This window comes from Cheilinus undulatus, linkage group 12 (genome assembly GCF_018320785.1).
Source record: "Cheilinus undulatus linkage group 12, ASM1832078v1, whole genome shotgun sequence".
In the NCBI taxonomy this organism is placed as follows: domain Eukaryota; kingdom Metazoa; phylum Chordata; class Actinopteri; order Labriformes; family Labridae; genus Cheilinus; species Cheilinus undulatus.
This window is the reverse complement of record NC_054876.1, coordinates 19,831,793-19,845,490: the sequence shown is the minus strand read 5'-3', so window position 1 is coordinate 19,845,490 and position 13,698 is coordinate 19,831,793. Positions and strand designations below refer to the sequence as shown.

The following is a 13,698-nucleotide window of genomic DNA, read 5'->3' as shown; positions in this document are numbered from 1 at the left end:
TTAGATACTGGAGCTACATAGATAATGTAACTAAAGCTAAGCTCATGACGCAGCTATGTAAGCTACATAGGTAGGTTATCTATGTAGGTATGTTAGCTTTAGCTATGTTTCCTGAAGCCCACCTTGCTAAAGCTAACCTAGCTACATTGACTCTTGTAGTAACATTAATTACATAGCCAGCATAGTTATGTTAGCTTTATCTAAAGCTAAAGTAAGCCACTGTTTGTGTAACTACTTCTAAAATGGGTACATAATCCTTGATTAGACCTTATAAATGTAACTGCAGGACTTTGTTTATGAACACAGTTGATTTTTTTTTTAAATCTAAAACTGGAAATGTGTTGTATCGACAAATTACAACACATCCATTCTGAGATATGGTGTCTCAGATGAAGAATCAGTGAAAGTGGCCATCATAAATGTATGGTCTGCAGCCAGACCTCTGTCCCCTGATCAGGGGGAGACACAAAGTACATGTAATTATATATTAAACATGCAGTACGTTATATTAACCTTTGTAGCCTTTAGCAGAACAAACTTGGTTAAAATGAAACATAATATTTACAACCTGTCTAAATTAATGTTTAATTTCCTGACTGTATAATATTATTTTATTTCTTTATTGACTTAGAATAAGCCTTTATTCATACAGAGGGAGGGTTCCCTCCATGGACTCCGCCATCTTGGATTTTTGCATCTTACGTGTTTCTACAGTACCACAGATGACTTCAAATAGCCTGTTCATTTTTTTTCCTAATACCACAGATTGCCACAGTAACCACAAAAAGTGCAGTCTAGAATCTAACTGTTAGGTGTGGCTAATCTTACCAGTTTTAGACGGTGCACCTTTAAGAGACCAATACAAGACAAGAAAATATGGGTGGCCACGCAGATGCCACATCAAAACCAAATAAATGGTGGTGACTCATTGATTTTACTTTGTGCCTTCTCAAATACTTTCCTCATGACATCAATGTCTTGTAAACTAAGCGTTTGTTTTGAAATTCTTTTTTTATTATAGAAGAATTGGGAGTTCAAGACCTCTATTGTTATGCTTGTATGAGGGGTTGGGTGGGCCCCAAATCAGTTTCAGATATTAAACTGGACCATGGCACACTCAAGTTTGGAAAGGCTGTCTTAAAGTTTGTTTTAAAGTTAAAAGTTCATGAGTTGTTGTGCTAAAACCTACAAAAGAGGATTTTTACACGGTGAACTCCAGAAATTGGCCTGGAGGAGAACTCATCCCTCATCCAGTCAAAGATAACAACCTGAACATCAGGTCTGTGATTTATGTCTCAGGTTCTCTCACTGCCATCTGGTCTTCTGTTGTGTGACATTGTGAAGTAATGTGAAGACATTCAAGCGTCAAGGACTGCTACTGACTTGTTCATTCCTGTATGCTTATTTCTGTGTATGTATGGGTATGTCTATGTGGGCTCTTACCCCTGCTAGCATGCCCTCAGGGGGTGTGGGGGAGACCGTCTCTCCATCAGGCCCTTGGGGTGCGCACAGCTGGGGCGACATGGTGGGCGACTCGTCTATATAGGGCAGCGTCTCGGAGCCGTCCTGAGACTTTCCATCCTCGGTTCCATCTCCCTCGTAGCCATCTGTGTTGTAGTTAAAGTCTGTATGACAAAGAGGGAGAGAGGGATGGAGAGGAGAAGAAAGAGAGAGGGAGATGATGATTTGCATTTCAGCACAGAGAACAAGGCCATCGCTCGGCTCTGATGACTCACAACCACAACTCGGCGGAAAACAATAGAGTATTTTCTATGAATATTCATATTCATTAATTTTCTTTGAATATAATGCTATTTTTCAAGCATTATATTCTGCTGGCACTACTACCTACTCTGTTTGCTGAGTAAAGAGCACATGTGGATCACCTCTAAAGAGGCTTTTAGCAGCGAAGAGAAGAATGAACAGTGTTATAGTTAATCATTTTACTTTGGTGTAACAAAAATCTCCCCCTTTATGACTGTCACTTACACACACTTGTATCAAATGTACTGATTTGCTGTTTTTTCTTTGTCCACTATAATAATAAGAGAAAAGTCTCTATGCTTTGGGCTTTTATTCAGATAAAAGAGGAAACTTGAACATACGCTTTTGGTTAAATAAAGTAAGTTTAGAGTGTTATTCATACATTCTTATGGTTGTCAGTGCAAAAGAGTCAGAATTACTATTGACCTTTTATGGGAAATTTGACAGATTATAATGGACTAACCAACCCAATAATCCTCTATTTCAATCAGTAAATCTGTTAAAAATATTAAATTGCAATTTGATTGAAACTGGTTAGGAGCATGGCTCTGCTTTGCTTCACTAAAAAGTCAGCGAATACAAAAGTATTCAAGAGCAAGTTGGGTGGACCCCAACTGCAACAATCAGCCTTGCCACAGTGACCTTTATTTAGGATCAAACTTTATATAATTATATAACATTTTACTTTTTAATCATTAAGTCCTGTTTTCAAGTAGCTTTGGTCAGTCATTGGTTTCAGTCTCTAAGTTTTTCTTTAGCAGCAGTGTCAGTATCGAGGTCAGTGTTCATGTCCAGAGACGACGCTTGTGTTCAGTCCTGAGCAACAGTGACGGCTCGAGTGGAAGAGAACAACACCACCGAGTCTGAAACGAGTTCTGCCTTCCCAAGAAAACTACAGAAGACTAACAAAAAAGAATAGGATATAAAAAGCCTGTGTACGAGAGATGAAAAATGTAAGGCTGAAAACTTTTACATCTGACTGTTAGAGACAAGAGGTGTAGTATACATGGACGGTCAGGAAAAACATCCAAAAAACTGGAGCTAAACAGAGAAAGAAAAGATGTTTACCGAGATTGTGTTTACTTTCATGGGTTAGACATGTTGTTTACTCAGGTAGTATAACATAATATCCTCATTTTAAGAACTTGAAATGGAGAAGTTCAGCTTACAACAGATTGTGTAACTATTACTAGAAGCCATAAAGCTGTGGGCTGGTATAAAAGCAGAACAAAAAGGTTTGAAAAGAGAATAACGTGGGAGGTGCGTAGGTGAGCTTATCTGCCTGAAAACAACCTCCCACTTTAAAAGTACAACTGTTTCTGTTCACAACATCTACACGTACTCACATATACTCGAGAGAGTGTGTGCTTTCTGTGTTTGATTATTACACAGCTCTAACAAACAAGAAATGACAGCTGATTGAAAATAAAAGCAGGGTATAATCCCCTCTGGGTGGTCATAGACAATACTAATGGGTGCCTTGACTATCCGACACACCCCCGTCTGTCACCTTCTGACACGCACCATAACCCTGAGTCCATGGCCCACCCACCTGCCAATCAAAAAAAAACTCCATCTGTTGGTTAGATGGGAATATTTACGAGTGTCGTGCAAAGTCACAGCTACCATATGGTTTATTTGGAGCTGTTGGGCAAATAGCTGATAAATGGTACGTTTAAGTCTCAGCTGATGAAGTGAAGCATGGAGAGAAGAAGTGACAGAGTGATGAAGTGTTGTGAAATGAGAAGGATGAGTGCGATATGAGACATAAAGGTGAAGATGGGATTCAAATACTGAGGTATGGTCATCTGTCCATGCCAACTGTGCTGTTTTCATGCCATAAGACAGATCTGCTATTCTAATGGGCAACTGTGAGTTTCGTGCATGTATTTGTTTTTTCTCCCCTGTCCATCTGTTCCCACTCTGACTCTCCTGCACACCTTCTGGCCTCCTGATGGGTGAGTTTGTCCCCAATCTGCTGAAGTTGTCTGAGTGTATTTGAGCATGAAAGAAAAACATGTAACCATGTTTATTACCTAAGATGTTTACCTGTTTCTGAAACATTTAGAAAATCTCATGGATAAGGATGTTTGGAAACCAAGTGGAAACCAAATACAGCCAACACTAAAGAGACAAAGACTGCAGTACCTCTTTTGGCCACTTTAGGATGGCTTAAAGCCCAGGTTTACAATGTAATTCAGCCAGAGATAAATTCACTTTTAAATGAACATGTAATTGCATGTAGATGATGTTTGCCTTATTAGCATCAGCTGTGCACATCCTCAAAAACAAGAGTGAAGCAGTTGCAGTGCATTGGGAGATAAGATGTGACAGGTTCAACACATACATGCAAGGACAACAATGGCAGAAAGTTTTGGAGACAAGTCAACAGACCAAGTCTGCAATTATCAACATGTGTCACTTCAGCAGCACAGCAACAAACACCCCACTCAAAACTAGGGGAGGGAGAAAAAGTTGATACAGCATAGTACTGCGATATTTTGTCTAGTGATTTATCGGATCGTCTCATCCACCAAGTATTGATGTTTTCAAATTAATTGCTAATATGAACTAAAGTCTATGATAAAGGAAAAATAAAATCAATCGTTTGGACAATTGTTTGTCCAGTGAGGTCGGCAGAGGTGACGTCATAGAGCAGAAGAAAGTTAGTACAACAAACACGACAGCACCAGTGGAAGGACATTAGGAATGCAAGCAGAGCACGAATGAGATGGACATGACATTAGGTTTGCAAGAAGTGCTACATGAAAATAAAATAAGATGAAAATACAAAAATACAACAAACACGAGAACAAGACTAATGCTAAATCAGCTAAAAAGTTGAAAAAATGGTATAGATCTCAACATATTGCAACATATGGTATCGCAATACTCACTGTATTGCAAAATGTTTAAAATCGCAATAATATCGAAACGAGAACCAAGTATCGTGATAATATCGTACAGTGGGGCCACTAGTGATTCCAACCTCTACTCAAAACACCTGCTATGGGTTGCACCAGCTGTGCGTAAGTTCAAAAGTAGCCTAGTTTGAACATAAGTTCTTATTTACGTCAGAGTTTACGCTCTCCTAACATTTAAGGTGTTGCACCAACTGTGATAGTTTCAACGTAGGCTTAAGTTATAACTTAAATCTTACACCTAACCCCTACTAGGTGTAAAGTCCTCCGTAGAATATGGCTGTCATAGTGATAGCTCTAAAACACGTGGTAACCCAGAGCGTGACGAGGACTTGAGGATTTTGGTGTTAGCATTGCTTTCTCCATGATCAGTAACACTGTTGTTTTCCATGAGCGGAGATCATTTCTGCTGTCCACTGTTATATTATCTCATGTTATTGTGTAAATCTTGTGTAAATGCCTTGTCATATATTTCATCCACGCTGGATTCTGTTTGATGATTAACGGCAGTTAGCAAACATTATTTTTAGCCGTTAACATCTGTAGCAAATACAGGGTTAAAAAATGCTTTTCACTGATTGGTTAAAGTAAAAGAATACGTCATATCTGTGACAGTATTTTGGTTAGTTTGGACGTAAGCCTGTACTAGTTAAGATCAACCTTACGTCTCTGTGGTGCACAACTTAAGTTGGAACTTAACTAGTTCCAACGTAGGGTTTAGTGTGAACTTTACACCATAACTTAAGGCAAAACTTACACATAGCTGGTGCAACAGGCTGCAGGCAACAAAGCTCCAAAGTCAGCACAGAAACTTGCATAACTGACTGGAAACAAGTCAGTCTACATCCACTACTTTAGAGGAGTGGTTCTCAAATGGTGGGTCTGGATCCAAAAGTGGGTCATAGAGCTGTTATTAGTGGGTCATGTATGTGTGCCCTGAAATATAAATGATGGCATAAAGTCTGTGACTCCTGAGAAGCCTAAGTTGATTTATTTTGCTCCCTTTTGTGGTGATTATAAGTAAATTAAGGTTGTTTTCTCAAGATTTCAACTATTTATCTCTCCAGTTTAAGATATCAAAATTCATTGTTTGTGTTGTCCTGTCACCTTGCTAAATCGTACGTTTTGTTCCATCTAAGCCCCAAACTGAAACCTTTCATTTAGTGAATTTGAGTAGGGCACAAGACCACACTGGGTGTCACTCCTGTCAGCTCAGAACAGGAAGCTGAGGCTACGATTTGTACAGGCTCACCAAAACTGGACAACAGAGGATTGGAAAAACACTGCCTGGTCTGATGAGTCATGATTTCAGCTGAGACATCAGATGGTAGGATCAGAATTTGGTGTAAACAACATGAAAGCATGGATCCATCCGGCCTTGTATCAATGGTTCAAGTTGCTGCTGGTGGTGTGATGGTGTGGGGATATTTTCTTGGCACACTTTGGGCCCCTTAGTACCAGTTGAGCCTCATTTAAACACCACAGCCTACCTGAGTATTGATGCTGGCCATGTCCATCCCTTTATGACCACCCATCTTCTGATGGCTACTTCCAGCAGGATAAAGCACCTTGTCACGAAAGCTCAAATAATCTCAGGCTGGTTTCTTGAACATTTACAATGAGTTCACTGTGCTCCAATGGCCTACACAGTCACTAGATCTCAATCTAATAGAGCACCTTTGGGATGTGGTGGGACACCACATCCCAAAGGTGCTCTTATGGACTGCACTGCGAATAAGCCTGGAGCTTCTTTGAATCCAAGCATCATATGGAACACATGACTGATAACCAGCACTTTTACCAACTATTGAATTAGCTCAGAGTTCAGACTGTTAAGTTCTGGTGACTTTGTATATGCTAGCAACTTTCTCCTCTGCAGCAGCACCAACTTTGGTCACCTCTGTCAAAAAATAACACAATAACAGCTTAAAATGCTGAACTTGGGGCTTCAGTGAGGTAGCTGACAACCAATGGGTGATGTTAGAACAGCTGGATCCTTTATTTGAAACTCCTCTGTGAGCGAGAAGTAGAGACTGAAAGCACAGGAAGCCTTATGTGTTTTCAAACCTCAGAGCAGCCGTGTTTCAGATAAGCACCAAGGTCTATTCTCTTTTCAGATGTAGGCAATGATTCACTTCTATTTACAGAGACGTCAATGGACGCAAAACCTATTCAGAAATACATCTGCCAATCAGAGAGGACAGGGTTAGAAATGCTGAGAATAAAGCAGAATGGACTGAACGTACGTCAGCCTCTCACACTGTGGACACACAAGCTGAATTCCTCCAGCTCACTGACAGTGTTCTGAGTACTCCTGCATCTGCTGATTTATTGTTAGATTTGTATGCATCATGTGTTAAACTGTTAATGTGAGTCATTAGATCTATTTTGTGGCTGAATGAATCGCCCCACATGTAATTTGGTGTGTGAGTGGTCATTATTTCTACTCATTATGCCTGATTAGACACATAAATGCAAGACAGAGAAAAGAGAGAGACAGAAACAGAGGCAGAGACAGGGATAAAGGGCAAGTGAAAATGTCTTTGTTAAGCCCAATTAGGTGGTTGTTGCTTGGTCACTCAGTGAGGAGATCAGACAGAAAGTGAAACAGGCATAAAGGTTGGACTTTAAAACCACTCAGACATGGTGTAACATAGCAGAGAAGCCAAATAAGGTGTGACAATGTTGAACTGCACAAAGGACTTGAATGTAGACGTCAGTTTAGTCATCACTTAAAAGATGAACATCAACTGTATCATAATGATCTAAAGATAGAGACAGGCACTAGAATAAAAACTGTTTTTTTCTTTACAATGAATACTGAAGAAGATGCATATTAGCTGATTAAAACATAATAATTTTCTCTTGAAAGAGCGACTGCTAATTGTATGAACTCCCCTGTTTCAACTCAGACTGTCTGAAGTGTAGAGCACAGAGCCCTCCTTACAAATGAATCTGCAGTAGTAAGATCTCAATGATTAAAAGGAGCATAATAATTCTCCTGCATGCTTGTCATCTTCACCACAGTCAGAACTGTGAGGCTTTTAACTGTGTCATTATTGGGGCCAAGTCACTGATCAGTTATGAAGCCCCCCCACTGGGTCTACACAGGCAGCTACACAACCACAAACTAAGATTAAGTGTCAGAAGATGTGTTCTGGTTTGTACTGCATGCGTACAGAGATGTGGCTAGAGTGAAAAAAAAATTGTTTTGTGGATAGCAGTGTGATTCAGAAGTCACTTACGTACTTCTGAATATTAAATACAAATTTCAGGGGGGACCCCTGGAGGCAGAACATGATGTGAAAAGAACAATGCAGAAATGGTGGTCAAAAGAAGCAGTGAAGTCCAACTGTATAATGACTATTTTAATTGCACTATGTTGTGCTGCATATTCAGAGTATCAACAAAACAGTAGCCGAGAACATGCTGGCAAACATAAAACATCACCAAGCAGCTTCACAGACAATTTTCCCTGCAACTGTTGCTCTAGTCTTACACCAGTAATACACTGGTAGCACATAGGGAGCAGGATATCATGTCATCAACACCCCCCATCACCACCGTGGTGACTTCTCCTGAATATTTCCTGTTGCATACACACTAGAAATGCACACATAGATCAATTTAACATCAGCAAATTATTTAAGCATGAACCAATGTCAGTCACAGATGTTTACCTGTAGTGTTATATCATTTTAATGCTGCTATGTAGTACATCACTGCTGATTGAGAGAAGGGATTGATTACTGGGCAGAAAGTGTTTTCTATGTGTAAATGCCTTTATTGATTCAGTTGACTACACCGGAGTATTCTAAACCTTTTAAGTTCAGAATTTAAAGAACCTTTAATCACAGATGGAGTAAACACTGGAGCAGCACAATTAATCTTATTGCAATCATGATGTCAGGCTATGCAATTTCATAATCGCATAAAAATCTGCAATTGATTTTAAATTCAGTTGTACTTACAAGGTTTACAGAAATGCTAGCAAACAGCTTTTAAGTTTACAAAAGGCCACTAATGCATTTTTAGAACTACTTTTATGTTAAAAAAAAGGGAAAAGCTTTAATCTTTTAGAAAATCTTAAGCTATTTTGAAGCTGTACTGTAACAACTTTTTTTGATTTTTTTTTAACCTACTTGATATTTGCATGTTTTTTGAGAAATACACACTTCAAAACTATCAATGTTCTCTACATTTTTCTTGATAACCAAGCAAGTAGACTAATGTTACCATCTTATTGCAACTGCAAACTGCTGAATTGTCCATCATAATCACAATCATTACCTGACACACCAGAGAGACTGTTTCATATACTGATTGCATGGATATATTTCCCATTCATCTGGGAAACTACCATACAAAGTATTTGGAGAGTGCAGGACTTTTCAAAAGATTCTCAGAAAGAGGTTGGACAAATGTTCTGTCCGTCACATTCAATACAGCCAATCAGAGCGACAAGACAAAATAAGGCAGATGGGCACGGGATGCGCTGCTGTAGTTGAAACTAGGGCTGAATGATTTGCAAAATAATCTAATTGCGATTTTTTTTCTCCAATTTTGCAACTGCGATTTAAAATGTGATTATTCTTAGGTCAATCTTAAGTATTTTTTGACAAATTCAAGCAATAAATAATTTCATTAATAAGACCACGTCCATTGAAAACAATGAAGTTATTTCAGAAGCAATTAATACACAGTAGAATGAATCTGAATATGGGGTGCAACAAGCTTTAAGCTATAGAAGAGGCGGCTTGGGTGGAGGATGTGAAGCTGGCTACCAGCTGATCGCAGCTGGGGTATGATTTTTGTGTAGTAACACAAGGATTCATCAGTTTTATTTAGAATGAGCTAACTATTTTGGCACATTTTGCTCACATGTGATGTCATTTGCTTTGTTTAAGCACATTAGCATTTTTATGTCACTTTGATTAAGAAAAAAATACATAAAACACATAAAGGAGGATTTTTGTAAACCATTATAAAAAAATGACACTTGAATGTTTGCATAATGTGCAAAAAAAGATAAAACTTGTATTTTGACACATTTCAAGTTAAAGAAATATCGCTACCTCTGTGATTTGTAAATTTCAGCAGGCTATATTGCGTTTCAATCTAATTTGCAGTTAATTACCCAGCCCTAGATGAAACCCAAGCACTGCCTTAATATATGAATGGCAGAGTTTATGGTGAAACTGAAAGAGTTTCTCACTGAAACTAACCGGTGGGGAAACTCGGAGAACATCTTCTCCTCCAAAACAGTGTTTTAATGAGGCTTTTTGCTGGTTTTGATAAAGAACTGTTGTCCAGTTCTGGTTTTACTACCGTTATACTATGACTAAATCCATGCTAACAGCTACCATAGCAGTAGCCATTGTCTATACTGGCAATCCCTACCCGAAGTGTCACAGAAGAGTGAAAGCCATCTAGCCATATATGCTTTCAGTATAACGTGACCCCCGCCTGTGACTACTGCCTCATTCTCCTCAAATGATGCTGAGAGGTCCAAGCCCTTTTCAGTTCCTCACAAACATTGAAGGTTGGAGCTTTTTAAGTTTCATTTGTGTGATGACAGACTGGGAAATCTATCTGCTTTGCAAAGTCATCACAATCACACATTATTACCAAATTATGCAGCACTACTAAACACAAAAACTACAAGTTCTAGACAGCAAAAAGTGAATAATATTTCATTTTAATTGCCAAAAGTTGCTGACAAACTCCTACACACTGTCAATATACCAGCAAAGTTTGCACCAACTGTGTGTCGTTTGGTTTATCTTTGATGGACTCGCTTCTCTACTATGCATCTGTCTTACAAAATAGATGTAACATATTACTGATCTTTAAAACAACAGAAACAGCATTGTTTTATGGCATTTCCAAACTTAGAATATCTCTGAACTGAAAATGTTGACATCCTAATTTGTGGCTTTCTTTCCTGTAAAGCCAGTAAATCATGTTACGTTGCTGCTTTTTTTTTTCAAAGCCACAATCAATGCTCACATGTGCATGATCCAGTGACACAGAGGTCTGCACGTGCACATGTTTATCTGCTCCCACTCTGACAGGATGAAATGTAGGCTGCTGCCTCACTCAGCTAATGCACCCTGACAATCCCTGAGCGTGACAAACACAAAAATCTATTCTGCACTGTCAGTCCACGCAGAGGGGACCTTCTTTTGTTTTTTATTTTTACAGTGGTGAGGATTTATCAGGTCTAAAGTGTTATTACTGTTTAACAGAGCAGACACAAAACACCCATAGACGCATATTTAAAAGAGGTAAGATCAACATGACATGCGATTAAACAGGAGATCATGTCAAGTAAAAGGATTGACTTGCAGAGGAGGAAGATCCTATTGAGAAATCAATACAGCCTCTGTCTGGAACATCACTACAGAGAAGTGAGCCTGTCAGGATCAGCCCACTTACACAGACACATCTGTAACAACTACACATAAGGTGAGCAGGCTTACCCTCACTGGAGAGAAGAGAACGAATGACACACGCGGCCTCAAAAAAGAACGCCATGAGTGTTTTCTGACCTAAACACCTTCACTTCGGTTAGCCGTGCCACCATGGCGAGTGGGTCAACGTTATGTCACCGCTCGAGTCCCTCCGGTCCCATTTATTCCACAAAAATTCAACAACTCAAGCTTACTCCACTGACAGATGGTAATAAGAGAGCTACACACACGGCTAAATGCTCTCACTGTTGTGTACTTATCAGACAGAAGTGAATCAAATCAAGGCAACAGTGCTGTATTCAACAACCCACACAGCCAAAGAGGAAGCAACAAACTGATGCACACAAAAGGAGTAGTTCAAGTATGGAAGCTGTAAAATGATTCAGTGTGTTTGTGTGTTGGCTGAATGTCGTCATTTCACTTCCCCAGCTGGCCTATAAAGACCACCCTGTGAGTTTATGGGTCACTCAGGCATAGAAATCAATAGTGTGGATGGATGTGCATGAATTTTAGGTACACTCAATGGACTGTACTGAAAGAGACCAAACACAGCTCGACTTTCTCTGTCATACAGTCAGTAATTCATCTTAACTTAAATCAAACTAAAAAAATTCAAACCAACATTATCTGAAATCATGTGACAGCCTGAATCCTACTAAATACTGGCATGAACTGAACTGTGGTCAGCTATTCACGTGACTGGGGTTTTCCAGGTACTCAAGTAAGTTTTAACTGAGCCAAATGGGGAACCAGCAACATCAGTTTGTAAATGTGAATGGTTCTCTGAGACAATCTCTGTCATTCAAGTCTCTTTAGGTGTAAGCACCTCTCAAGCCATTTGTCTACTTTAACACTAATCTTATTGGATGGAGTGACACGGCAGACTTCAAAAGTACACGTTTATGTCTTATTGCCCAGAGTCTCCCACAGACTGAAAACACATGCTGGGCCACCCATGCCTATTTAAAGCCGCCCCAGTATATTTGCTGACCATTCATCTTTTTTAAGAAGTCATATAGAGTCACAATCTGCATACAGAAAGGAGAGTTCCAATAGTGCGGTGGTTCTCAACTGGTGGGTCAGGACCATAAAGTGGATCATGGGGGTTGCAGGGTATTTCCAGTGGGTTGCAGAAGTAGGAAAAAATGGGGGCACAAAGTCTATGTATAGAAGCCCTAAATGGACATACATCAGTACATTTTTTAAGTATTCTTCTAGTGATGACATTACATTTCAGTCATTTCCTCAAGATTTTACTTTATCTATCTTCCTTTTGAAATAAAAAAAGCTGTTTTTTCCCAAGATAGTGAGTTAATTCCTCAAGAAACAAACAGATTTCCACACTATCTTGAGAAAACTGAGTAAGAATAAAAGGCATGCATCCCCTTCTGTAACTATGTGCCTTTCAAGCATGCTCCTTTTTCAAGCATGCCTCATTATTCAGATGTGTTTTGTTCCATGTAAGGCCCAAACTGCAACATTTTCCATTAAATAAATCTGTGTGGTTGAAATTTGGGTCATGATTTCTCATAAGGAGGTGGTGATGGATCCTGATGTCCATCCAGCTGAGAACCACTCCACCAGTGTAAATGCACCTATTGATGTGTGAAGTCTCATGTTAAAAATCAACCTTCATCTTTCATTGCTTCAACATTTTCTTGCTGATGATTACCTTTAATAAGCTGGCACGCCAAATGGATTTGTTTCACACATCCATCTGGAAAACCACTCATAGACAGCGTTTCGGAGGGAGATTGGAGAAAAGTTCTGTCACATCTTTACAGGCCAATCTGAGCAACAAAACATATGACGTAGCCGCTACCGAGCTGCGCCCCTACTGAAGGAGTAAACTCCATAGAGAACTACATAACGCGAACCATGGCGACTGTATACATGTCAGTACACAACTTTTGTCGTTTTTGAAAAAAAAAAAAAAAACAACCACACTGCTGTTCTTTGTTCTTCTTTTAACTCGGGATGCACTGAAATAAAAATAATTCTTGGCCGAAACCGAAAACCGAAAACCGAAAATGAGGAAACCAAGGCCGAAAACCGAAACACCGAAAGAAATTGTTATGCCAATTCTTAGTACCATTGCATTTATGGCTATGACTGTGTACTAACCTCACTAAAATCAATTGCAATTGCAAAAATTAATATTAAGGCACCAAAGAATAAATCAATTACAAAATTATGTAAATATTTATTAAGCACTTCGTTCCAACAATACACAACATAAAATAAAATAAAATACAAAATAAAATGTTTAACTTGACCGCAATCATGTATACATTAAATCAGTGGTTCTCAACCTTTTTTCACTCATGTACCCACTATGAAGTAGTTTTTCAGCCAAGTACCCCCTAAACAGCGCAAAGCTTTTTGGCCAAAAAGAAAGACATTAAAGAGTGCTGTGACAGCCGTCTGATTTATCAAACTTTGTAACTGATGAACACTTTCAAATTATAAATATTAGATTTTTTTTTTTCATTCATTTTAAATATTAAAAATACATGACTAAAGTCATGGCACATCTTCTC

At 39.0% G+C, this 13,698-nt stretch overlaps 1 protein-coding gene across 3 annotated transcripts in view; it reads right to left on the bottom strand.

Moving 5' to 3' along the window:
- Positions 1 to 13,698, bottom strand: part of abr (ABR activator of RhoGEF and GTPase) — a 237,685-nt gene that overhangs the window by 146,476 nt on the left and 77,511 nt on the right. For 2 of the 3 annotated variants that reach the window (XM_041801080.1, XM_041801081.1), the window contains exon 2: positions 1,444 to 1,625. In XM_041801080.1, coding sequence (XP_041657014.1) covers positions 1,444 to 1,625 — 182 coding nt within the window. Of the gene's footprint in view, positions 1 to 1,443; positions 1,626 to 11,167; positions 11,287 to 13,698 lie in introns of those variants that run through there. The other variant, XM_041801082.1, reaches the window with a different exon arrangement.